Here is a 27,322-nt window from a genome sequence, read left to right on the forward strand (position 1 = left end):
GAAAAGAAGACTTTCCAAGAGGATACTGAAACTGGTACGCAGAGACCTCCGTTGCTCAAATACGAGAGACATTACTACTCTTATAGAGCAGAATAGGGGGTCTAAAGTTTTCCAAAGATCTTTGGGGAGAAGCTGAAAATAGCGGATGGCAAACCGTTTGCTCTCGCCCTCAGATATCAGAAGAGGATTATATAATTATGACTGTCTATTGCCGTAAATAAATAAATAAAAAAGATTCCTCATTGCGCATATATGAAGTATGGAGTGTAGAAATCATATCAATCATAACAATAGAATGACTACGTTCCACTTAAGGCCCGCAACGCTATGGACCACGACCGCGGATATTAAGATATTACCGTACGTACGTACCACTACGAAAAATGCGTACGAACCCGAAACAGCGTTGTAGGCGAATTTAATAGGTGGAATGCATATTTGAGCGCTGTGTGCTACCAATATGGTGGCATAATAAAAACACGTAGCTGTGAGTAAATATTTCACATGGATTGGAGTAAAACTTAATTCAACATGGATTAGATTGCGTATTTGCATTCACACATTCACAATATGACATTGACAGTTGTTTTTTTTTTTAATTTCCACCACGTTTTGATAAAACCCAACTGTGACCAACCTATATTTTGTGGGCAAAATGGGTGCGGTGCGATCGCGAACAGTGGCGTCATCTATGACTCGCGACGACCACGGGCCTTGGTGGAACGATAGAATGATCACCGCGGGCGTTGCAGACACTTAAGCCGCGTTCCACTTCCACACGCATCGCGCCCACTTCGCCCACACAATATAAATGGATCAAAGTTGGGTTTCATCAAAACGTGGTGGGAATTAAAAAAAAACAACTGTCAATGTCAAATTGTGAATGTTATCTCTCATTCGATTCGGCAGGCAGTTGAATTAAGTATAACTCCAATCCATGCGAAATATTCACTCACAACCCACACAGCTGCATGTTTTCACCATGCCGCCATATTGCGAGCATACAGCTGATACCTGACAAGGCCCAATTCACCCAAATAAGCGTTCCAATTATCAAATTCACCCACCACGTACGCGGCGTTTTTTTGCCTTAGTGGTACGCCAATTTCAGCGGTTGTGGACGTTGGGCGTTGGCGTTGTGGGCCTTAATGGAACGCGGTGGAACGGACCCTTAATGGAACGCGGCCTGAATGACATACTGTCAAGTGTCAAATCGTATGCGTATCATCTCATCGCCCGTTTGCCCACATTGCACCAACAACTCTACACAGTCTTTAGATCAAATATTTTTTGAATGCTCCGCTTTTAATTTGGAACGCCTTTTATTTATAGCCAACTTGTTATCAACTTCTGATGATTATTGACTAATCTGGATAACTATACTAGTATATTTGAATTTATTTGCAATACTATCAATGATATTTGAAACAAGATCAGGACCTTCATTCATCGGATGTGAAATTTTATTTTGATATTTCAGGCTTCGGCCTGACTATTATAGACTTGGTTCGCCTATCATTTATAGACAAAGTAGACGAAAATATGAAATTACAGACTTGGCTTCGGCCTTACTTTACCAGTCATCGAATCAGAAGAAAAATAAAGTTACTTCAGACTTGGCTCCGGCCTTTTGATATATCAGAACGAAACTTACAAATTCAAACTAGGCTGTATGGATTATAGTCCTTTGCCTTTCCCTATTAGGGATAAATTTTAAAACAACAAACTGTCAAGTGTCAATTAAATAATTGTCAAACTAAAACTGTATTGATGAGAAAACAATAAAACATTTCTAAGGCGAAAGCGCGGGAACTTTGAAGTGAAAAGGCGGTCTTTTTTTTCAAAAATATTTTATTAATTTTATAATTCATTCACTGGAGTTTTTTATAAATAAATACTTATAAATTAATCAAGAGATGGGGAGAAGTAAGAAAAGGAAAAAGAAGGAGGAAGGTAACGCTGAGGACGACTCGTTGAGCTCCGACTCCGAGTCCATAAAATCTGTTGAGCTAACAGACGCCGAAAGGTATGCCCCGTTTCGGGTAGCCGATTACGTGCGGCACTACCCTGAGAACGGGGGTAATTTTGACTATATTGTATTCCTGGAGAGTACAGAGGCTGACAAGCCAATCGGAACAAGAGACATGATGACACTCGCTAATAGCATAAAAAAATATAATAAAGGCGTGAAACAACTAAAACGCATTAATAAAAGTAAAGTTGGAGTTATCTTTGATAGACCTGCTTTTGCTAACGCGGTCTTAGGCAACAAAAAATATCTTGATGGGTACAAACTTAAAGCTTCCCTTCCGGCTGCCGCTACAGAGGTCACTGGGGTAATTTCTCATGTGCCAATAGAATTATCCAATAAAGAAATATATTCAGCTCTAACTAGCACGAAAAATATTATATCTATACGTAGATTTATGCGACGTGTAAGAGAAAATGGAGAAATAAAATTAATCCCCACAAAAACAATTTCTATAACCTTTTCCTGTCCCAATTTACCAGATAGTGTGGACCTCAACAGCTGGCGGTTCGAAGTACGGCAGTACATCCCGCCAGTAAAGCAGTGTCTAAAGTGTTTAAGATATGGTCATATTGCAAAATTCTGTAAAAATTCACAAAGATGCAGCATTTGTGGCGAAGGTCACAATTTTAAAGATTGTCAGACTCCTTATACTGCAGCCAGTTGCTGTCACTGCTCTGGCAATCACATTGCCATATCCCCTGCATGCCCTGTTAAAAAAGAAAAAATCCAGCTTAACAGAGATAAATTTCAGAAAAAAAGCTTTGTTGACGTTTTAAACAGCTCTCACTTTCCATCATTAAACAAAACTGATCAGTTCTTATCTCTTTTAAATTCCGAAATAATACTCAAATCTATTACAGAAGCTTTAGTAAAACTTATAACACTAAACAAAAATAATGAAATACCTATCTCTTCCCAAAATATTAAAAATGTCCTGCAAGATACATTAAAAAAGGTTACTAATAAATAATTTGTACTTTATGGATACTTTAAATATTGTGCAATGGAATGCTCAGAGTATTCTACACAATCAACATATTTTTAATTATTTCCTTTTGGACAAAAATATTCACATTGCGTTAATTTGTGAGACTTGGTTAAAGCCTTGTCAAAAATTTAAGATACGTCATTACAATGTAATTCGTCTTGATTCAGGAAACACCCACAATGGCGTAGCCATATTAATACATAGCTCTATTTCTTATTCTAAAATTGATACTTTTTATGATGACTCCATTCAAAATGTTGTTGTTCGTATAAAATACTCTAGCAACAAAGAACTTACTATCATAAGCTTTTACAGTCCAACTAATTGCAATCCTGCTTTTTCTAAATCTAAACTAGACAGGTTAATTAAAAGTTTACCAGAACCAATCTTCCTAGCAGGAGATTTTAATGGCCTAAACTCAGCCTGGGGCTGTTCTACTTCTAATTGTCGAGGCAAAGACATTTTAGAGTCTATCAATAACAATAATTTGGTTATACTTAATGACGGAAGTATGACCACTGTTGGTTCGCACATATGGAGACAGAATGCTCTTGACTTAACCATAGTATCACCTTCATTGGCTCTAGAGTGTGACTGGTCAGTACATGACGATCCCTTAGGCAGCTACCACTTTCCTGTAATCACAAAAATTTTACTTAATAACAATCATTACAATGCCACTCCTATTCCCAATAGTAGCTCACTACCCTGCTTCCCTAACCTGAACAACGTTGATTGGAACATTTATAATTTAAATGTCCAACTATTGCTCACTGAATTTTCTCTTGATACACAAGACCCCCTTCATAACTACACAAAATTTACAGATATTTTACACTCAGCACTGTGGAAATCATCTTCTATTTCTAAGCACTCTTTGGTTAATACAGCTTTATCTTCATGCTCTCCTTCTAACTTAAATAAAAAAAAAAAACTTCTTCCTTGGTGGAATTTCAATTGCACCAAAGCCGTATTAAATAGCAAAAACGCTTATTTGACTTTTAAATCTGATCCCACTGAGGCTAATTACATTAATTTTAAAAGACTACAAGCCACCAAAAAATATATTATCAGAAATGAGAGAAGAAACAGTTGGATAAAACTTTGTGAACAATTTAACAGATCGACTCCTATATCAGTCATTTGGACGTATATGCGAAAATTTAACAAAAGCTATTCTCCACCTTCCCATAACAACTCTGACTATTCTTGGATCTTTGATTTTCTCAAAAAATATACTCCAGATACTGTAGAGCCAGCCTTTAATCTTAATTCTTTCTGCCATATTCTTCCTAATCAAAATTTTATTATAAAATCTTTTACCATTGTTGAATTAAATTCTGCTATTTCATCCAGAAAAGACTCTACACCTGGCCTTGACTACATTTCATATAAAATGCTTAAACACCTGTCTTCTCAATCTAAACTAATTTTATTAAATATCCTGAATCTTCTTTGGGAGCATAATCTTATTCCTATGGATTGGAAGGTTGATTGTTTAGTACCTATCTTAAAACCCAACAAGGACAAGTTTAACTTTGATTCATATAGACCTATAGCATTGACTTCTTGCATGGGAAAAATATTTGAACAACTTTTAAAACAAAGATTGGAACATTTCATAGAGTCTAATCATATTTTACCTTCTAATCAGTTTGGTTTTAGAAGAGGCAGGTCTTCAAGGGAGAGCATTGCTCACTTACATCTTGATATTTATAATGCTATACAATCAAAGCAAGCTCTCGCTGGAGTTTTCTTCGATGTAGTTGGAGCCTTTAATAATGTTAACCATCATATTCTATCCACGGAATTAGCTGCGATTGGTTTACCTGTAAAAGTTATACAATGGATTTTTAATTTTTTGCACAGTAGGAAGGTATTTGTTAAGTATAATAATAGACTTATTGGTCCAAGGCTTTCTCATAAAGGTACATGTCAAGGTAGCATTTTGAGTCCATTGATTTTCACACTTTATATACATAGATTAAACTTAATTCTAGGCTCTCATATATACAATTTACAGTTTGCTGATGATTTGGTAGTCTATTGTTCTAGTAATAATATAACTACCCTAAATCTTAAGTTAAACGAAGCTTTAGTTAAATTAAATTCTTATTTTAATTATCTTGCATTGGACATTAGCTTTGAAAAGTCTAAAGTCATAGTTTTTAATAAAGTAGGGTCTGAAAGAATTAAAATAAACTATAATAATATATCTCTTCTTATCACAAATGAAGTTAAATTTTTAGGTGTTATATTCATGAATAACTTATCATGGAACAAATATGTAGACCACATAGTTGATAGAGCTCTTAAGGCTCTTAATATTTTAAAGTCTCTTGCAAAAACATATTGGGGTTCTGATCCAAAAATCCTTCTTACCCTATATAAATCTCTTGTACGCAGTCATTTTGAATATGGATTTCTATGTTTTTCTGCTAATGACAAGTTGGTTAACAAATTAAATATTATTCAAAATCACAGCCTGAGACTTATCACTGGCGCCATGAAAACAACCCCAATTAATTCGTTACAGGTCGAGTGCAACATTTCCCCTTTACACCTTAGATTTAAATATTTGAAATACTGTTTTTTGCTAAAACTGTTTTCCATTAGTAATCATCCTCTAATTAAAAAGCTTAATTACTTACATAGTAAATATCCTGTAAATGCTCCATTAACTTCTAATAACCCATTTATTCTCTTCGAATATTCATTCATGTTAAATCTAAATAACCAACACAAAATACACAGTTCTAGCAATTGGATGTGTTACGAAAAGGAGTTTGACTGTCTTATTAATCAAATCGATATTATTATTGACCATAAGCTAAAAGAGCGCCAGGAAGTTTACAACCTCATAGCACAATACTCTGATAAGTTCAAACAAGTTTACACAGATGGATCAAAAAATGATATAAATGTTTCCATGGCCTATTATGTACCTCATCTGAAGTTTGGCCAAGGCGTCAGATTGAAAAAAGAGATATCAATATTTACAGCTGAAGCTCTAGCAATTACTGCTGCCCTAGAATTCATTAAAAAACAAACTAATCAATATTGGCTGATCATTACTGACAGTATGAGCGTTCTAAAGGCTTTAGATAATTATCAATTCAGTGCTAATACAAACTTCATCATTTTAGAAATAAGACATCTCCTTTATCAACTATCCAGAAGAAACTACAACATCAAATTATTGTGGACACCTTCACATATAGGAGTAAGGGGAAATGAACATGTGGACTTTCTGGCACGTTCAATTGTTGACAGTGACAGCGGCAGCCCTGTTGATGAGAATGTTGCCGTACCATACACTGATCTATTAGTTGCTATTAAATCAAAAATCCTATCTGATTGGCGTGATCTTTGGCGACAAACCTTGTTAAGAAAAGGATCTTGGTATGCTCAGATAAATCAAGATATTGGAAAAAGTCCTTGGTTTACTAAATCGCATCAACATAGAAGCAGAAAATATTATACAATACTATGCCGCTTGAGATTTGGACATTGCAGATTTAATGCACATTTGAATCGTATGCGTATCATCTCATCGCCCGTTTGCCCACATTGCACCAACAACTCTACACAGTCTTTAGATCACATATTTTTTGAATGCTCCGCTTTTAATCTGGAACGCCTCTTATTTATAGCCAACTTGTTATCAACTTCTGGACCAAAAAATGTCCCGCGCAATACACAAGATTTATTGACTAATTTGGATAACTATACTAGTATATTTGAATTTATTTGCAATACTATCAATGATATTTGAAACAGGATCAGGACCTTCATTCATCGGATGTGAAATTTTATTTTGATATTTCAGGCTTCGGCCTATTACAGACTTGGTTTCGACCTCGCCTATCACTTAGTAGACGAAAATATGAAATTTCAGACTTGGTTTCGGCCTTACTCTACCAGTCATCGAATCAGAAGAACAATAAAGTTACTTCAGACTTGGCTCCGGCCTTTTGATATATCAGAACGAAACTTACAAATTCAGACTAGGCTGTATGGATTATAGTCCTTTGCCTTTCCCTATTGGGGATAAATTTTAAAACAACAACAACTGTATTGATGAGTAAACTAGTAAATATAAGGCATGATTTACGTACTTTATTTACTAATTTTATATTCATTAAACAATCAATATATTAATGCAGAACAAAATCCGTACATTCAAAAAAATGGTCAAGGTACATATAAATTATAAATACTTATAATTTATCATTTTAAAACAGAAAATAAGTTGTATTTATTTTGCAGAACTTCTTTTATGTCGAAGGTGCGGTGCTGATGTAGCTGATTCAAATTATTTGATAAGTAAAAATAGTCCAGGAGCACAAAAAATTGAAAAAAAGAATTTATTCGGGAGGCAGAATATTACTGTGCAGACACTTATTAACCCTTTTGGTGTTAAGTTCGATATAGTTACAGCAGAAAAAGCAAGATGTACGAATATAGGCCCAGTAAGTACTAATGGCGAAAAACTAAATTAATCTGTTATTCTTGAATTGCTTACAATTCTAGAAGCAATTCTGAATTATATATTTAATGGAACCATTAGAGTAGCAGATTATGCTTTAACCATTCTTCGTCGTTGGATATTTTATAGGATATGTTGTTACATACTGTACTTTAAATATATACAATTTTGCTTATTATTCACCACACTACCAAATACACTGCTGTTCAAGTATGAAACCACTAATAAATTCCCTATATATGTTAAGATTACCAGTTAAAAAAATTAAATTTTATCATGCATATTCTACTGTCCATAAGTTATACATAAGAAGCCATTATCTTATTTTTTCTTTGGATAGTAAAGATAAACCTCAAAAATTATTAAAAAGTAGGCTGAGGGTAATCAGACTACACGAGTGTGACTACAGCGGTAATTTTGCGTGACTGATTCTTCTTGAAAAAAAAAAAGAAATCCCATAGACCTAATCTCAAATTTAGACTGTTCATTGGCACAATTTCGTTCTGTGACGGCTCTGCGCGTATACGAAGGTGCAGTCCCTTCACCCTTACGTAACAAAATTTAGACATCCACTCTCGCCTCCGCAGCTTTGGCTTGCCTGGGTTTCTCCATTTTGTCACAGCTGGCGGGGGCTGCTGTCTCTCCGTGCCTCTGGCTTCTAAAGAACACTCTAGGGATGGATATTCAGCATGATTAAATTATGGAAACAGAACCACAGATCTTTATAGTTCACAGACAATTGTAAATTCCTTCATAGTAGATTCAAAACTGTACTATTGTAGTCTGTTGTGATCGTCACTAACACTAATTACCGCTGTAGTCACCATTAAGGAATTAAGGAAACTGGTTATCCATTTGTATAATTCCTTTGGGGAGACCGTAAGATAGTAACTTTGCTAAAAGAGCTTTAGGCCAGACCCGATCAAAGGTCTTCGCGATATTCAGACTGACTGCCATAGCTTCCCCTTGCCTTCAATGGCGGTGTGTTAGGTACACTAGAAGATCTCCAGTGCTGCGAACAAGACGAAATCCGTATTGTCGGTGGCTTATTAGCTGGCAATCTTCCAGGTAACCAAGGAGCTGATTGTTAACAACCTGCTCCATCATCTTAGAAAGCAAGGAGGAAATCGCAATTGGCCGGTAGTTGGAATGTATCTGTGCTGTTACACTTTTTGGGTATAGGGTGCACAATTGCTACTTACCACGAAGACGGTACTAGACCAGTGGTGTAAGAGAGTGAGAATAAACGCGTTAGATCCGAAGTCAATTCAAGAGCACACGTCTTAAGCACGAGGGCCGGAATACAGTTAGGACCACTGGATGTCTTGACGTCGAGGGAACGCAGAACAGGGCGAAGCTCGGTGGTGCTTTTCCCTCATCGTCAAGAGTTGAATTCGACGCAAAAAGAGTGAAAAGAAGTTTCGCTTTCTCTCTTGCGGAATGTGCCAGGGTACCTTTAGGTTCGGGCAATGATGAAAGTGAAGAATGACAGAAGTTACCTTCGACAGCTTTGGTAAGAGACCCAAAGGCACGGGTTCCAGTTGGAAAGCCCAATAATCTCGCCAATTCTGCTAATGTGTTTGAACTTTGCGCTAGCGATTTGCTTCCTGCAAGACCTGGAAGCAGCGTTGTATCTCTTCTTCGGGTTAGAGACCTGTCTCCCTCATCAATTGCTGCAGCCCAAGCCCGATAGCTCTCCAGTTAGTAGCTACAAGCTGTTTTGCAAGAGACATCGAACCAAGGCTGCGACCTGCCGCCGACACGAACAAAAGTGCTGGGAATGAAACATTCTATTCCCTGCAAAATGTTATCCGTGACGTTTTCTGCGCACATCGATAGATCCCCTGAAGAAAAATAAAGCTGGTAGGATGCGTAAAATTCGCGCAAACTATCCCAATCACCTGACTTGTAGTGCCACACTCGGCGACTTCTAGGTGGTCGGGAGTGACCGGTACGCAATACAGGTGCCTCGGAGTGCATCAGGCAATGGTCGAAAGAACCTAACGGCGCACCAACGGGCACCGGATAACCCTCCAGGCGGGTGGTCAGCAGAAGATCCAGCAGGGAAGGAGTATGATCTTGTCTATCAAGAATTCTTGTAATACCTGACACGTTGAGAGAAGCCATACGTATGGGCAAAGCTGTATATGGTTCTCCCTGCATGGTCTGTAGTGCGTGAACCTAGCCAGTAAACGTGTTGAGCGTTCACCCAGGATCACCACCTCCGATGAAACACATATTCTGCAGTCTTCTCGACGTGCCCGACTACCCGACGACGATCGACTTCAGCATCACCGCTATGAGACCTATACAGGCACGCGTAGATACGTCTCACGACACCAAAGGCTACGCGCCCCCATAAAATAGACAGGTCTCTAACTCCAACGGAAATTTGACTTGATTTTGACGGGAATCTGACGCATATACAAACGCTGACCTTAGGTTAAAAGGGGTGCTTAAAATTGTACCCTGGATAGCACAAGTACGAAGTATCCTCAGGAGTAGATATCTGTGTCTCAGTAAGAAAGAGTAAAGCCGGCTTCGCCGTCTCAAGGTGGTAGTGGAAGCAAATCCGGCAGTCCTGCGGGCAATGAGTACACCAGACAGTTTGTCATAGAGAGTAGTGTGTCGCCGGCATAGTGGACGTAAGGGCCCCCGATACGTTATCAATCCATCCCGTCAGCCATTGAGTTCCACACCGTTCTCCCACACCGGCACGGTGATCAGCTAACGGGCTTTTTTCGGTGGCGGCGGGATATCCTCTTACGAAGGGATGGCCTGGGTTCGGGTTCCCTACGAACCACCGGGTGGGCAGCGGTGAACCGTTTCATCGGCTCTCCTTGGACCCCATGACGGCGCCACATGCTCCGCCGCACGAAAAGTACTGGTGCAGGACCAAAGTCTGTTGGCGATGGTAAACGCAAAGGCAAAGAATAGGGTGGGGTAAAGGGAACTGGCTTACATGCCATCGAACCGGAACACATCACACATAGTGAGAAATTATTATTGTTGGGAGATTTTAATGCCTGTGTTGGCTGTGACCATGAATCTTTACCTGGATTGCTGGAAAGACATGGTGTGGTGGACTATACCATTATGCGTAAGAGAGACATTTTGGATGTAATAGTAATGCGAGGTGCCATCTGCTAGACTGCCCACAGGCTCGTGATTAGTAAAATTTAGATCAACTTCATCCATCACGCAGACCAAATCGATCTAAACCCACATCCTTAAATAAAATAAAAAACAGACTGTAAAGAAATCAGATACGCAAAAGCCCTTAAGAGCGTTCAGCTTACATGTAATCACGGTGAGGTAGAGGGTGACTGAAAATGCTTGTCGTCTCACATACTTCATCATGAAAGTTGCTGCTGGGACTCTTGGAGTGAAGCCACGCCATCATTAAGACCGGTTTCATAAAAACGATGTAGTACTAACTGAGGCTATCTCGAAACACCGGCGCAACGACATAATTATCTCGAATAATAGTAAATCACATCAAACAAAGTTCATATAACTTAGAACAAGTAGCACACAGAGTAAAAGATGGCTGGTGGCAGAATAAAACTAATTATGTCCAAGCATTATTCGACACAAACCGAGGCGAGTTGTTCTGTGAAATACATAGATTCTTAGGTACCCCAAATAGAACGGATACACCGTTTAAGTCTGTTGTTGGCTCCGTTATTGCAAGTCGAAACGAAATCCTCGATCGCTGGGTGGATCACTTTAATAACCTAAATGTATTCCGGGCCACAGACATAAATTTAATACAGACATCCATTAATAATTTTCCTCAAATGATCACATTAGATAAGTAGCTGGGCTCCTTTCCACCCTCTGTGATACTTCATTGATCTCCCCCCCCCCCTAACTTGTGACGTAATTTACGTGTTATCACTTCTCCCTTCCATCTGTATGCAGATGATCTACAAATATACCGACTCTTCGATTTGACTGAGTTGGATGAGGCTGTTCGAATTTTAAATGATGATCTTGCTGCTGTTCAGGCCTTGGCTAAATCTTTTGGTATGCTAGTAAATGCTGCTAAATGACAAGTGGTTATTATTGGCAGCAGTAGATTAAGAAGCTAACTTGACTGGGCATTCGTCCCTAAAATCTGTTACTCTGGGGTCCCAATCCCTTCATCATTCATCATCATCATCATTGCAGCCTATACAGTCCACTGCTGGACATAGGCCTCCACAAGTTTACGCCAAAAAAAACGTGAACTCATGTGCTTTGCCCATAGTCACCACGCTGGGCAGGCGGGTTGGTGACCGCAGGGCTGGCTTTGTCGCACCGAAGACGCTGCTGCCCGTCTTCGGCCTGTGTATTTCAAAGTCAGCAGTTGGATGGTTATCCCGCCATCGGTCGGCTTTTTAAGTTCCAAGGTGGTAGCGGAACTGTGTTATCCCTTAGTCGCCTCTTACGACATCCACGGGAAGAGAGAGGGTGGCTATATTCCTTAGTACCGTAGCCACACAGTACAATCCCAATCTCATCAATCAGTCCCAATCCCTTACTCTAATAAAATTAGAAATTTGGCCCTTATTATGGACTGTAACCTTTCTTGGAACGCTCTTGTTAATGAAATCAGCAAAAGAATACATTACTCGATCCTCTCTCTCAAGCGTCTCCAGTATTTTCTTCCTTTCAAAACCAAATGTATGCTCGCGCAATCTCTTCTACTACCTATCCTTGCCGATGCTTGATTCCTTGACTATGCCGATGTATGCTATCTGGATGTAACAGAGGAGCTGCTTAGTAAATTAGAGCGACTTCAGAATCTCGCAGTACGTTTCATTTTTGGCGTATGAAAGTTTGATCGTATCTCATTTCCGTGCTCAGATCAAATGGCTCCCTATTCGCCTTCGCCATGATTTGCATATCCTATCATACGTGACCCAAACTCTCCTTCTTATCTTCGATCCCGTTTTCACTTCCTACCCTCTCCTAATCGTTCCAGGCGCCCAGGCATTACACCAAAGCTGGATGTACCAAAGTGCAATCATCATCATTCCAGCCTATTGCAGTCCACTGCTGGCATAGGCCTCCACAAGTTCGCGCCAAAATTGCGTGAACTCATGTGTGTTGCCCATAGTCACCACGTTGGGCAGGCGGGTTGGTGACCGCAGGGCTGGCTTTGTCGCACCTAAGACGTTGCTGCCCGTCTTCGGCCTGTATGTTTCAAAGCCAGCGGTTAGATGGTAATCCCGCCATCGGTCGGCTTCTTAAGTTCCAAGGTGGTAGTGGAACCTCGTTATCCCTTAGTCACCTCTTACGACACCTCCGGGAAGAGAGGGGGTGGCTATATTCTTTGGTGCCATAGCCACACAGCACAGCAAAGTGCAATACCAAATTCAAACTGAATTCATTTGCGGTACGCGCCTCTACTGTGGAACAAACTCCCAGAAAGCGTTCAAAAAAGTCCTTCTCCTGTTTCCTTCAAACGTAAATTAAAGGAGCACTTTATTTCTCAACTCAAATTATAATCATCTACTTAGTGAATAATTATGTAAGTATATAATTACCTATAATATTATATGATGTATGTGTATTTGTGTGTATGTATATGTATGATATCTATATGTCTCTATGAAAGTGTATGTATTTATACTTGTAAGTATGTAATATATTACAGTTATTTAGCTATTACGTTGTTATTTCTTGCACTGTGTTCCCCGCTATATTACACTCTCTCTCATGACCATTGGTTGACTGGAAAAGATCACTTCTAGAGATAAGTCCACCTTCGCCATCAACTTTATGTGCAATTTTTCTGTACATTATTTTTAGTGCAATAAAGTATATAATACCTATAATAAAGTAATTTATGGCGGGTTATAATATATTTATAATGATAAATAATGTTCCAAATCACCTATTATATAAATGGGCAACGGACAAATATTTTCGGTTTTCAGATTTACTGGATTTGAAATTTCTTTTATTGAATTTATGTAAAAAATACGATGACCGCTATGGTTTAATGGTGCGAATGCCATGTCGGCGGCGCCTAAATACCGACGGTCACCGGTTCGATTCTCGCTCGGAGTGGATATTATTTTGTGTTTATATAAATATTTATTTCCGGTGTGGTTGTTAGTCCTTGTGGGTCTCCCCACCGTACCTCGGAGAGCACGCTAAGCCGTCGGTCCAGGTTGTTATCGTGTACACTTAATAGCGATCGTTACTCATAATAGGGAACATATCCGCCAACCCTCATGCGAGCAGCGTGGTGGATTAAGCTCTGATCCTTCTCCTACATGAGGAAAGAGGTCTATGCCCAGCCGTGGGATATTACAGGCTGAAGCATTAAGCGTGTGTAAAAAATCTTCATACTAATAAATAATTTTATTTATTAAAACAAACACGCGTCAGCCCTAAAAGTCGCAATATGCAGCTCGGGTTCGCCTACATACGTCTCACCCTTCCACACCCAGCACGATTTCCCTGTCTGTCTAGACGGCTTCGTTAGACAATTGTGTAGACTGCTATAACTATATAAACGGTAATTTGTCCTGTCATCATAAAATTTACTACGTAAGCCACGTAAGAGCCTAGCACGGAAACTCTTCTCGGTGAGTAGAAACAGAAATTCACCGTAGCTGAAAACGGCAAGGACGATTACTACTATACTATTTAAAGAAACTGGTATTATAGGTGTACAAATTGCCTATTTTATTTTTGTTGCAGTCTTGGTGTTTCTGCTTATGTTATGTGTCCGGAAACCTGACTTAGAGTCCATATCGTACTGAATATAATGTGAGCGTGATGTGGAGCTATTGAATACAATGTGTTTATTTTATTCATGCATTAATTAGACATTTAAAACTAAGATAAAATTTTGATACACACTCTTCAAATGCATCTTTCTAAAAGTGAAACTTATTTCTAATACCCTAAAAATTTTCGTTCATCTATCGCATGTAGCATTACAGCTAGCCTCAGAGTAGGGAACAGTGAAAGGCGCATGGCAGAGCAGGCAAGGTCAATATGGCGGCACCCATAGCTCACATCAGATCGTGTAGCATTTATATTATCACTTATTCGTGCAAGTATTCTGCGGTATTTGTGTATTTTGATCTGTGTATAATGTAAATGTTTTTATTCACTAAAGTTTCACTTGCATCGTGGTTTCACAAAACCACTCAATTCTTGTTTATTGTTTTTGTCATTGTTACAAACTTTTGACTGGTAGTGTAGATAGTAAAAATAATATTTATCAACCTTTACTTAAAAATTCTTTATAAATTACAGAGCCAAGGTGCAGATTCGTGGTTTCCAGGTTATACATGGCGTATTTGTACCTGCCCACACTGCGGACAACATTTAGGATGGTCTTTTGAAAGTTCTCATTCAAAAGCTGTTGAAAATAACAGTGAGAGCATGAATTTATTTCATGGTTTAATATTAAGCAACATTCTTGGCGAAAATTGTAAGTTTTACTTAATAAGTAACTATCAGAATTTTGTAATATGTACATGAAAAATAAAAATAGACTGACATAATAGGTCGGGGAAAAAGTCTTTCCGTATTTTATAGTAAAAAGTTGCAATAAAATCTTTTTGGTTGTATTATTTGTAACTGGTTTTGCGCGATGAAAATATGAAATCTTAAAAAATGAAATTAAAAGGTAAAAAAACAGTTTCCCGCCACTTTTCATTTGTTTTTCTGTTCGTTAAAATCGGCAAATCCATTGAAGAAAATCGGCACATTTTAAAGTTTTTGTTAAAAAAGCGGAAAAATGCAACAAGTCGCGAAAAAAATGTGTCCTTTATGGACCTAATTGGACAAAATTGTTTAAAGCATTTCACTCTTGTCGCCAAGTTACGGACACATTTTGAAAAAGTGGAGCTAGAACGACATTTGATTAGTAACGATAAAGGTGAAGATCTGAGAATTGATCATAAAAAAGTTTTGACGCATTTGAAAAATGCTGTCTATGTATGTACAAAAAGCTCGATATATGGAGGCCACAAACTCACTGAAAGAAACTTAATGCCGTGTACCTATTTGCGACACTCTCCTTAGAAGTAATGATACCGAACAAATTTGAAGAGATTGATCACTGGTGACGAAAAGTTGATCATCTACAATAAGAATGTACGAAAGATATCGTAAATAGTCGTAGTCAAAGGTCGGTCAAGCTGCACAGACTATCGCGAAACCCGGGTTGACACGCAATAAGGTGATGTTGAATGTTTGGCGGGTTGGGAAGGGCATCATTCATTATGATTTTACCGCTGAGCAAAACCATCGATTCGGTTTTCTACTGTCAACAGCTGATGAGACTTAGCAAGTTAGCAAGAAATTGAGATTTGAAAGTAAGCGGCCAAAATAGATCAACAGAAAAGGTTTAGTCATTGATCACGACAACGCCCAACTACATATGTGTTTGGCCACTCAACAAAAATTGAGTTTCATTGGGAAGTCTCAATAGCCCCGATCCCTGCACCCTCAGATTTCCATCTGTTTCGTCTCTTCATAATTATTTGGGTGGTGTAAAGTTTAATAAGAGATGACTGTCAAAACTACTTGTCGCGGTTTTTTAATGAGAAGTCCCAAAATTTCTACAATAACGGAGTCCTAATCAATACCTACGAGTTGGCGACAAGTTATCGAACAAAATGGTATATATATACCTATTATAATTAATGTAAAATTTTGTAACATCTTACCTTGAATTTCTATATAGAATGCGAAGAAACTTTTCTCCCGACCCTAATAATGAAACTAAATTGTTATTATAATAAGACTTTTCTTTTCAGTTACTGATTCACTAATAATGATGCCCAAAATGTATAAAATGTAAATAATATTTAATAATGGTATCAATTGAGATATTTAAATATCTTTAAGCAACTTTCAGGACTGAGTATATGTTTTTTACAAAATAGTAATAAAATAAATAAAAAGAGAATCAGGTTTTTATTATGAACAACTTTATTCTAATTCAAAGTTACAAAAATATTTTTTTTGAAATATTAGACAATTTGCAACTTCAAACTAGGGCAAATCAAATTCTTATCAACTAGTAGTTAATACAAAACAAATGAGCTATGCCTATGTCATAAAGTGTATAAAACACGGTCTTATACACAGGTCGTACAACGATAGTAATGGGGGTGCGTCGGCTTAATTGTTGCACTTTTCTTTTCAATTTACCGTTGCAAGAGGCATGACGATAGATTATGTTTTAAAATATAACCAATTAAAATGAAACTTTACTCAATATAACCAATAAAATAAAACGTCACTCAATATAATAAATTACAATGAAGAGTACTCAACCGGTGTACGCGGTGGGCACTGCGCACCGCACCGCACCCATCGATGGTAGTGACCATGAAGTATACAAGGAGTCCGAACGATATAGGCTTTTCCATAGTATTCATGTACACAATAATAAACCCAGATCTTAGTTCTCTTTTCTGCCACTGTCTGCGCTAAAATTTAGGACGTACCGATGCTATTATTATTACGCGTAAACAAGTGTTGGCTCGCGAATGTTGAATTTAATTAACTTAAATATAAAATTTTAATTTATTTAAAATTAATTGTAATAAAAAGAAATGGGAAGGTGTTGTGCTGTTCGTGGTTGTGTTAGTGGCCGAAAGGCAAGTGGAAATGTAGGAAAAGTGGCTTTAGTAAAGCACCAAAAGTAAGTAACCTAAAAATATCGGTTAAAAATTTGCATTATGAACAACTAATTTATAAATTTGTGTAATTTTTTACTAATATTAAAAAAAATGTGTTTTATCTTTTGAAATATATATATATATAATCTCATCATTGAAATTGTGCTTCGTTGCATAACCTGTATATAAGATCGTGATATAAAATTAAAGTTGTACAATTCAGTAAATTTCTCACTAATAAAAATCATCTTAAGATTGTAGAAAAGAATTATACTGAATAAAACAAAACAAAATTTTCTTATTTCAAGCTGAAAAAAACCGATATTATTTACATTTCTAAATGTAACCTTATCACTTAAAACATTTTATGAGGTTGCAAATCTTTGATGCAGAGTTTGCTGCGTAGTAGCTGGTGTAGGAGTAAAGTTAACACCACTCGGTGTTTCTGTATTGCTACTCGCACCATAACTTTTTCCTTGAATAGCTGCAATTTCTTTTTGAAGTTTAGGATTTAGAATTTGTTTATTTACAAACTTCCTTCCTATACCACGATTGCCACCCCTCCCACGAGCCCGTCCTCGAGATTGACTTGACTTTCTACTGGTATTGGACCGGCTAGATCTATTTGATCTATTTGATCCAACAGACCTCACACTTCCTGGGCCCCTTCTTGTTTTATATCCACCATAGTCATTAGTTAATTGTGCTAATGTTTGTTTATTTAAATAGCCTGCGTTGCCAACACTATTTCGGCGTCTTTTGGCAAAATCATTTGCTACACTGACTGTTAGTTGTGAAGCCGAATTGAGAGAATTGTTTCTAGAGCGAGTAAACGTCTGGGATTTTATTATATTATTCTGTAAATAGTTTTGACGTTGCTCCTGAAGAATTCGATCAGATCTTAATCCTACTGAACTATATCGATTTCTAGTACTAAGACCACGGCCCCTCTTAGAAATTCCACGCTTAGCTACTGCTAAGGGTTTGAAGCCATAATTTATTCCACCGCGTGTATTTCGTGTATTTCCAAGTCTACTGTGTATACCTTGTTTCTGTTGATTTTGATTCAACCGTCGAAGTCTTGTTTGAGCTCCACCTGTAAAAAGTGCCAAGTAGTACAAAATCTCAATCACAACAGACTACATACAACATACAAAGTCTGGCCATAAATACTGTTACAATTAAAAATAAACAAAACATTACATTTGAATTTGGAATCTGTCAATTTTATATGATTGTTCATTGTGTTTTCTCATTTTCCAATACCTTCTAAAACATTTTGTGATATTAAAATGGAGTGGGATGATAAAAATTACCGAACCGTTTGTGTACCGGGCTAATGATAGGTACAATGAAAGCTTCTCTGTTTGGGACAGAAAGATATCTGGCCGTCCACGTAGTGTTCGTACGAAAAAGGCGATCAAAGCAGTAAGGGAAAGAATTCGAAGAATCCTGTCCGAAAGAAAAAGATTTTATCCCAGGAGATGAAGATAGTGCCTACAACTAGGACTTGCAGCCTATAAGAAACGCACTGGTAATTTCTTAACTGATAATTTAAAAAAGAATTTGATGGTAAAATCAAAGCAACTACTTAAGCGGTACGCAAAGGGAAGGTGGGCAATATTTTAACAAACAAAATTACTATATTTATGCTCAAAAGCTCTAAGAAAGTTTTCCAATTAGTCACATAGTACAGCGTGGGCATTATTCGACTACAGTGATGGTTTGGTAAGTTGTTAGGTATGAAAGAGTGACTGAGCCATATCTTTGTGAAAAAGGTATCAAAACATCGCCACAGATGTATCAAGATAACATTCTTGAGAAGATAGTTAAGCCCATTTATTATGTTCAATAACCAAGGATGGTACTTTCAGCAAGACTCGGCACAGGGTCATAAAGCTCGATCTTCTGGACATCAGCCGCATCTAGTCCTGATCTAAATCCGCTGGATTATGATTTTATTATTTATTTATTTATTTTATTCGAAAACCAACAGCGTTACAATTCGTATATATATAAAATTTAACATAATATTAACAATATTAAAGCCAATAATAGGTTTTCCTATCTATACATGTTAGTACTGATACAAAAGGGCAGTATTAAGAGCCCATATTAAAATGACTTGAAAAACAAAACAAAATTAAAATTAATAGGATAGTAATATAAGAGATACAAGCTCGGGACATAGAGCAAATTAATGAGAAAATTTATGAGCAGTCGGAAGGTGTCTAACAAGGCTCGTTTGGCTGTGCATGAGGGGGTGTTGATTCCGACACTCATGTACGGAAGTGAAAGTTGGGTATGGCAGAAGAAACATGAAAGCAGAATAAATGCAGTTGAGATAAGAGCGTTGAGAAGTATGATAGGAGTTAAACTGAGTGACAGGATAAGAAATAGTGAGATAAGGAAACGTTGTGGTCTGAAAGAAGATGTAGTGACAAAAATTGAGAAAGGTAGGCTCAGATGGTTTGGTCATGTCGAGAGAATGAGTGAACAACGATTGACGAAAAAAGTGTATAAGGCGAGTGTGGATGGAAGGGTTGGAAGGGGTAGATCTAGGCGGACATTCCGAGACCAAACAAGGGACGTCTTGAAAAAAGGCCAGGTCAAGAGTACCCTAAACCGAAGAGCATATATGAAGGGAATAATGAAAGTGGACGAAGCGAAAGAAGTATGTAAGGATCGTAGCAAGTGGAAAGAAGTGGTCTCTGCCTACCCCTACGGGAAAGAGGCGTGATTATATGTATGTATGTAAGCTCGGTACAATCCACGCGGCCATGGACAATGTCATATAATAAAGAAAGACCAAGTATTTTGCGACGTTCCTCCAGTGTATTTATGATCAGTTTTAAAGAGTATGAGCTGCTCTAAATGCCATGATAATTTGGAGTCCCTAAAACAATTCCTACAATTGGCAATGAGGAATTTTCCCATGGAAAGTGTGCGTGCTTCTATTGATAACTATCCTAAACGTTTAAAGGACTGTATTGCAGCCAATGGAAACCACTTCAATAAGCTTTATAATGTTTAATGGTTTTATATCACTACATAGTATAAAACAAAGTCGCTTCCCGCTGTCTATCTTTAGTATGTATGCTTAGATCTTTAAAACTACGGAACTGATTTTGATGCGGGTTTTTTAATAAATAGAGTGATCCAAGAGGAAGGTCTATGTGTATAATACATGTAGACAAACACTGATAATATTTAGAGGTTTCTAATGTGATGTCGTAAATAAATACATTTTTTGCGCTTACATTGCAAACGCTGGCGGAATCCTACGAGATAGGTTAAAATAGTGTACGACAATATTGTACACCTTAAAAAGGTCTACTAAAGTCCGCGATTATATATGTGTATCTTAGGGATATCCCACAATAACCATTTTTATCCTTTTACGAGACTTTTTACAAGAAATAATGCCTTATTTACGAAACGATTTTAAGCAAAACAGCATTAATCCTTATCCAATTAAGTACCATAAATGCGATATGCATTTAATATAGATCAATATGGCTCTTTACAGCATGTAATTTAAATGAAAATTTTCGACGATATTACAGATTTAAAATGCAGGGACATAACGATTGCGGCGGTACATGTGCGGAGACCGCGGCCGACAATTTTTTCGAAATTGTATATTTGTACTTTAGTCGGTATTAAGGTTTACTTTTAAACCATATTTATAGAAAGTACATTAGGTTGGATAGGATTATACTAAAACTATTATTGTTCAGTAAACTAAACACTCTTCAACCATAATTGCATTGCTTACTGATAACAACTTTTTGAGTAATTTTTGATAACGCGTATTTACTTGACTATTTTTTCGTCTGCCTACATTATATTACTTGTCGATGTAATTGAAGTCGGTTTTTTTTTTCGTTTACGAGCAAATACAATTATTTACCTAATAAGAAAATAGGCTCATATTTTGTCATTGGACATTCTCATTTTTCATTCCGGGAGGTGATTGAAATTAAATGTTTCTTTTAAAGAACAATAATCATTATACAATTCATCATTATTGATCCAAGAGCACATTCCATAAGAACAAAGTCTCTTTTTTAGTGAAAATTGAGAGAGTCTAAGTCGTATAAGGAGTTCTTTCTCAATGAAATCAAATTGTTCTTTTAAGTACTTAATAGCTCGTTTGAAAAACTGCTCTGCTTCTTTATAAAATTGTTCCTTTTCAGCATCGGATACTCTAATTGCTATGGGTCTGCCATAGAATTTAATTTGCATTTGGCCCTTGAGCTGGCTAGTAGCTTTCTCATTACAGCATCTTTTTTTCACAACCAGCAACAAAGCGTAAGGCTCACCTGATGGTTAAGCGATTACCGTAGCTTTTAGTAGCTTGCAACACCAGGAACATCGCAAGCGCGTTCCCAACCCTTCCCTCACTCTCCCCCCCCCTCCTGGACACCTTACTCACCCAAACACAACACTGCTAGAAATCAGTATTATATAGCTATGATCAGTATTATTAAGGTCGAGGTACTTCCCTAGTCAGGCTGCTGCAGATTTTGAGTGGGATATTACATATATGCTGCGCTCTAACCCAGTTGCATAACAACATGTCAATACTGCCGGAGTGCCGAACTTCAATGTTTCGTTGACAAAAATTTAGAACTTAAAATTATTGTTTTCTAAACTGAAGTTGTTTTTAGGGAGATTTTTTCTTTATCGGGAGTCGGGAGGGCATACAAAAATTCCAGAGAATCCCGCCAAATCCCGTCCATCTGGCAACCCTAGGTAGGACAGGTTTCGACTTGCATTGCGCGCGTATTACTTTGTTTAGCAACGAGGTCCAGGAAACATCAGGCATCTTAAAAACTTAATAAACCGCAATAAAATCCAAAAAAGTTGTTTCAATAGAAAAATTATTTGTTTTTCATTTTCTTATATTTATAAAAGTAATGTTATAACTTTCCATATGTAATAGTGATATCACAAGATAGTAGATTTAGTATTTTTGAGTTATATACTATTAGTATGGTAATAACTTACTAGAATATGTTTGCAATTAAAGGTGCCAAATATTTTTACTACTTCATGACTGTAAAGAAAAAATCATCGGCGAAAAGCTGATGGAGCCATAGTCTTTAAAGAAGAAGAAGAAGGAGAAGACTGTAATGAATGTAATCTAAGTTATTATGCAGCATGTTATCCTGTCAAATAAATTTGAAAATTATTAAAAGATCCGCCTGAAAAGTGACAGATACGGATTTCATTTTTCTCGTGGATATCCACAGATACATATACGAACATCTGGAACATCACTAATAAAGACAATCTGTAGTATATTTAGTATCAGCATTTCACCCGTGCGAAGCCAGGGTTGCTAGTTAATGTATTAAACTGTATTAGTAATAATTGTTACTTGCAATAAAAAAAAAAGTTTTTTTCTTTGTAACAATATTTAGGCCAAGGCTATGCAACATGCATATGACATACATTCGTATTGGCTTGAGTATTGAGTGTTTCCCAAGCCCAGACGCGAGTAAATCCTAGTAGGGGGTATTGAGTGTAAGGTGTTAATTATTATTCATTATCCTTACCTCGGTTACCTCTATTTGAGCGCACTAGTGGTGGCATATCTAAGTTTTCATGCTCAAGTCCAGCTCTTCCTTTTGGTGTTAAGCTCCTTAAATTAGATCGAGAACGTGAGGCAGATCTGGTTCTTGGGTAAGAAAAACGCCTCTCTTGCGATTTTGATCTATTGCGCGATTGAGAACGTCCACGTGATTGAGATTTATCTCTGGTAACCCGAGACCGTGAACGAGACCGACTCTGTCTGTTGTTGCTTCCAGCTCGTGATTGTGGTCGACCGCGATCTGCACCTCCACCGCGACCACCGCGTCCCCTGCGTCCACCGCGACCACCTCCACGGCCTCTAACATTTCCACCACCTCGTCCACGAGCACGGCTAGTTCGATTTTTCTGATTCTGTTTGATAATTTCATCTACACCAACCAAAAATTAGGTACGATTAGCCATATGTTTAGTCCAACTATATTTTAATGTAGGTATCAATAATGTTAATGGATTGGATTTAGAATCGTTTGGAACACATTTTGGCGAGAGAGTCTCGTAGGGAGGAGTGGGTCTTCCTCACTTCCCCATACCACTCGCAATACAAGGTAATGCACCATTCATGAAAAAAAAAGAAACCCACACACTGGTAGACACTCGCACTCGCAATGAACACAATGGTTAATTTTTTTTTATTCGGGAGGAATCTTAGGGATATTGACATACGCCTCAAAATGACAGAACAGATTACACCGACTCTATGTAGTCTTGTTTGCTAAAGTGTTCTTAAGAAGCCGATAGGCGCGGAGGGAGGGCAGCCCCCGCCTGCTGTAACAAAACGCAGACACCCGGGCGAGGCTAGGTGTCTACATATTGTTATTGGACGAAAGGACTGCACCTTCCGAAGCGCTGGAGACGTCACGGAACGAAATTATCTTATTTTGAGGTTAGGTTCTTGGGATTTTTTTTCTTCTAGAATGGTGAATTACCTAGTATTACGAGTGGTATCGGTGGTCGAGGTGAACTCCTCCCTCCTCGTCACCCCTTCTCACCCTTAAACTCGTGCCATACAATTCTAAATTTTATCCATGTTATTGTCGATACATCGGGAATTTTGTTACTTAAAATTTTTCATTAACATAGGGTTAAAGAGACAAAATTGGTATTTTGCTGTAGTTTCTTCGACGCTTATCTTTAGTTCTGGTAAATAAAAATAAGAATGCTTACCCAGTGACATATTTACAGTGTCGGTCATTTTGATGCTTTAAAGAAGTTTTTAAGTTAACACCTACACAAAATTTTATTTTCAACACTGCGGTTTTTACGAAGAAATCATAAGTTACTTCAAAACTTTTGATTCAAAAGAAAGGAAATCTTCAAAAAATTTACAATAATAACTTTGCGCCTAAAATAGACATCGAGTAAGTAATCCAAATTCGGTTTACAGATGAATAATACAGTACCTAACCAAAGAGTACAATATTAATAACCACGTTGGACTGTCTATGATCTACCGGGCCCATTTCAGTTCCAAACAAGCAAACTTTAATGGGCGCGTTACACTGAAGGCCCGCAACGCCATCGACCACGACAGCTGAAATATAATATTCCACTAACGTAAAAAACGCCGCGAGCGCTGTAGACCTACCCCACCCCAGCCTGCAAAATAATGATACTTGTATTAAAAAAAGTACTAATCGATAGATTTTCAATAGCTCAATTCAACTACGTTGTCCTTTTAAATTGCTCACCTTAAACTATTTAATTAAAAATCAATAAAGTCGTTGAAAAAAAAAAAAACATTTATCAATATTTTCAAACTCCTATATATTTTGATGTATACAATATTTTAAATTTCTCAGTGTTAGTAAACTGCTCAAGTTGCATTTATAATTGCTCAAGTACAGTTTGGAACAGCTCTACTTCCCTTAATTTTTAAATAAATATATATAGTTCGAACAAATTTAACGTTTATATCTTAAGCCAGGTGAGCGCTGCGGATGCGCATAGACAATGATTTGAAGCAAAAAAATTACGGATATTCGTAATAAAAAAAATACTAATCGATAGATTTTTAATAACTCAATTCAACTACGTTGTCCTTTTAAATTGTTCACCTTAAACTATTTAATTAAAAATCAAAAGTCGCTGAAAAAAAATATCGTTTATCAATATTTTCAAACTCCTACATCTTTTGGTGTATACAATATTTTAAATTGCTCAAAGAGTTAATAAACTGCTCAAGTTGCATTTATAATTGCTCAAGTATACTTTGGAACAGCTCCAACAGAAACAGAATGGGTTACCAGGTGGACATCGTGTAAATTGGTTTTTCTAAAACTTTAGACCAACTTTTGACAAAATTTCAAATTATATCTTTCTCGAAAAATTAAGATACCTACTTTGGTGTAAAATTAAGATATTTTATTGCCAGATGACAATAAAATATATTTAAAAAAATGAAAAACCCTGAGGACTGGTTGTGTTTCTAGACTGGCCTTGACTGTCTCGGTTCCAGTTGTTCAAATAAGTATAAAATTAATTTTAAATTAAAAAATGTAACGCTATAACTTTTACTATAATGAATTGTGTAAGGAAGTCGAAGTATCTAGAGGTAACATTATCAAGGATCTTGGAGTCTAGATATCGATTCTAAGCTACTGAATTATTACATTGATTATTTATCGGATAAGGCTTACTAAAGGCTTGATTTTGAGCTGAGGATTTCAAAAGAATTAAGGCGCTCATCAACGCTTATATTATTATACACGTAATGCTTTTGTTAGATCTACTTTAGAATATGCTTCTTCTGTGTGGAATTCTCAGTATAAAAATCACGTCTCTAGAATAGAACGTATTCATAATCATTTGGTCAGGGCCTCGTATACAACAACTTATAACTAGAACAATTTTGTCACAATATTAACGGCCGCTGCCTTGACTGAAGCACTACTGTATAAAATTATAAAAAGTCATCTTGATTCGCTTTATCTGCTCTCGAGTCTGTTTATCCATTGTTTGCGAATTAGTGCTAGACGTGAAGAAACTGTGCGTTCAAAACTAATTTTGCAAGAAATGTATGTCTTAATAGAAGTTGTTATAATACAACAAGCTGTTTCTAAACCGTGACATCTTTCATATTCTGTCATAAACCAAGTTTAATCATCTAGTGAAAGCCATTAATTCTAAATTCATTCAAGTTTAATCATCATATTAAAAATATTTTATCTAACGGTAATCCTATTTGAATAATTATTACTATCTTTTTACAATCAATTATAAATTTAGATTTTAGTTGATAATTTTAGTTATGTTAGTATTGATCGAGGCTAAGATCTAGACTAGGTAAAACCGAATTAGAAAAACCGAATTATGGGGTTTTTGGGTGTGGAGGGTGGAGGGTGTAGGGGAATCTATACAAGGTAACACTGTCACACCTCAAAACCCCATGGTTATGGAGATATCCATGGATAAACTTTTGAGGTTAGAAGAAGAATTTAAAGCTATTATAATACCTTTGAGCTCGTACTGTTTGCATTGTGTGACAAATCGACACTTTTAAACAAAATAACGCGTCAGACATAATATTCTAATAAAATTAGTAACATTGCGTGCTAGAATATAGGTTTAGAAATTCGAAAAATACGCAAAACCGAATCGGTGCCACCCGACACATTGACGGAAAAAGTTGCCCGGCTATTTCGGAATACAATGTGCCGTTGACAAAAAAAAAAATAGTGATATAACTTTAGGGCTAGGACCATATACAAATTTTAAGCAGGTAGGAAAAAAATATTTAAATCATAAACCAACTAGATATTCAACATTAAGGTAGTTTAATTTCCATTTTTTTTTTTTACACTTACCCTCATGTAACAAAATATAATAAATAAGCCTACCTAGCTAACCCCAAAACCATCACTTCAGAAATTACAATTTAAACAAATACTAAGGTTGCTCAGTCGTAGAGAGAAGGTTCTTAATATATTTACTACATTAAAAAAAAAATACGTGATGAGTATAATGTGCTTAACGAGTATAATGAGCTTAACGAGTATAATGAGCTTAACGAGTATAATGAGCTTAACGAGTATACCACCAGAAATCAAATAACCTTGTAAATAAGCATAGATCAACTAAATAATGAGAAAGTCTGTACCTCTTCTGCTTTAATTCATACCAATTACTTGAATTGTCAATTTGCTCTGGACATCCACCGGGTGTTAAGGTTTCAACAGGAAGTTTCGATGAGCAGGATCTCCAGCCCAAAGGTTCTACTTTAATACGGACAGATGTTTCATTGCACTGGTGATCCACGGTAGACTCAGCTTTCAAAATATTGAAAAGATACCTTTTAGTGTTTTATTTAAATTCCAAATTCAAATATCCAGGTCTCGATGATTGAAGTTTAACGAAAATGACTGAATGAAATCGAAATATAATTTTAAGTTTGAGTTCAGTTTGTAACTCATTTAAGTTCCATCTTAATTTCAAATTATAAATTTTTCATATTTAAATTTTTCCTACATCATGGTAACGCAAGTGTATTTTCTTCTAAAGTCATATTTCTATTAATTAGTTACGTAATATAATAAAATAAAACAATAAAATACTAAGGAAATATAAAAATG

The 27,322-nt window shown here is 36.9% G+C and overlaps 2 protein-coding genes across 4 annotated transcripts; one reads left to right on the forward strand and one right to left on the reverse strand.

Moving 5' to 3' along the window:
* Positions 1 to 1,728: 1,728 nt before the first annotated feature.
* Positions 1,729 to 16,435, forward strand: LOC123663764 (protein cereblon-like). 3 transcript variants are annotated; one of them, XM_045598441.1, is made up of 5 exons: positions 1,729 to 1,781; positions 7,111 to 7,219; positions 7,290 to 7,492; positions 14,773 to 14,950; positions 16,284 to 16,435. In XM_045598441.1, exons 2-5 carry the CDS (start codon positions 7,126 to 7,128, stop codon positions 16,325 to 16,327), a joined length of 519 nt encoding a protein of 172 aa, XP_045454397.1. In that variant the 5' UTR covers positions 1,729 to 1,781; positions 7,111 to 7,125; the 3' UTR covers positions 16,328 to 16,435. The 3 variants fall into 3 exon arrangements, with proteins under 3 accessions (XP_045454397.1, XP_045454402.1, XP_045454390.1); XM_045598446.1 differs by having other exon boundaries at positions 1,747 to 1,784; XM_045598434.1 differs by lacking the exon at positions 1,729 to 1,781 and having other exon boundaries at positions 7,091 to 7,219.
* Positions 16,436 to 16,440: 5 nt separating this feature from the next.
* Positions 16,441 to 24,228, reverse strand: LOC123663791 (uncharacterized protein DDB_G0287625-like). The gene is made up of 3 exons (XM_045598447.1): positions 23,919 to 24,228; positions 22,718 to 23,122; positions 16,441 to 18,249 (listed from the first exon to the last, which is right to left on the reverse strand). The coding sequence occupies exons 1-3, from the start codon at positions 23,944 to 23,946 to the stop codon at positions 17,519 to 17,521; spliced, it is 1,164 nt and encodes a 387-aa protein (XP_045454403.1). The 5' UTR covers positions 23,947 to 24,228; the 3' UTR covers positions 16,441 to 17,518.
* Between the last annotated feature and the right edge of the window lie 3,094 nt (positions 24,229 to 27,322).

The sequence above is a fragment of the Melitaea cinxia genome, chromosome 2, assembly GCF_905220565.1.
Source record: "Melitaea cinxia chromosome 2, ilMelCinx1.1, whole genome shotgun sequence".
Classification (NCBI taxonomy): domain Eukaryota; kingdom Metazoa; phylum Arthropoda; class Insecta; order Lepidoptera; family Nymphalidae; genus Melitaea; species Melitaea cinxia.

What these genes read in the sequence shown, in the direction of transcription:
- LOC123663764 (XM_045598441.1), top strand. Translation starts at nt 7,126, where the DNA reads ATGATTTACGTACTTTATTTACTAATTTTATATTCATTAAACAATCAA. An exon ending in CATTCAAAAAAATGGTCAAG is followed by an intron (nt 7,220 to 7,289) that starts GTACATATAAAT and finishes TTTATTTTGCAG; the next exon opens with AACTTCTTTTATGTCGAAGG. An exon ending in CAACATTCTTGGCGAAAATT is followed by an intron (nt 14,951 to 16,283) that starts GTAAGTTTTACT and finishes TTTTCTTTTCAG; the next exon opens with TTACTGATTCACTAATAATG.
- LOC123663791 (XM_045598447.1), bottom strand. Translation starts at nt 23,946, where the DNA reads ATGACCGACACTGTAAATATGTCACTGG. An exon ending in CACTGTAAATATGTCACTGG is followed by an intron (nt 23,123 to 23,918) that starts GTAAGCATTCTT and finishes TGGTTGGTGTAG; the next exon opens with ATGAAATTATCAAACAGAAT. An exon ending in CTCAAATAGAGGTAACCGAG is followed by an intron (nt 18,250 to 22,717) that starts GTAAGGATAATG and finishes CACTTTTTACAG; the next exon opens with GTGGAGCTCAAACAAGACTT.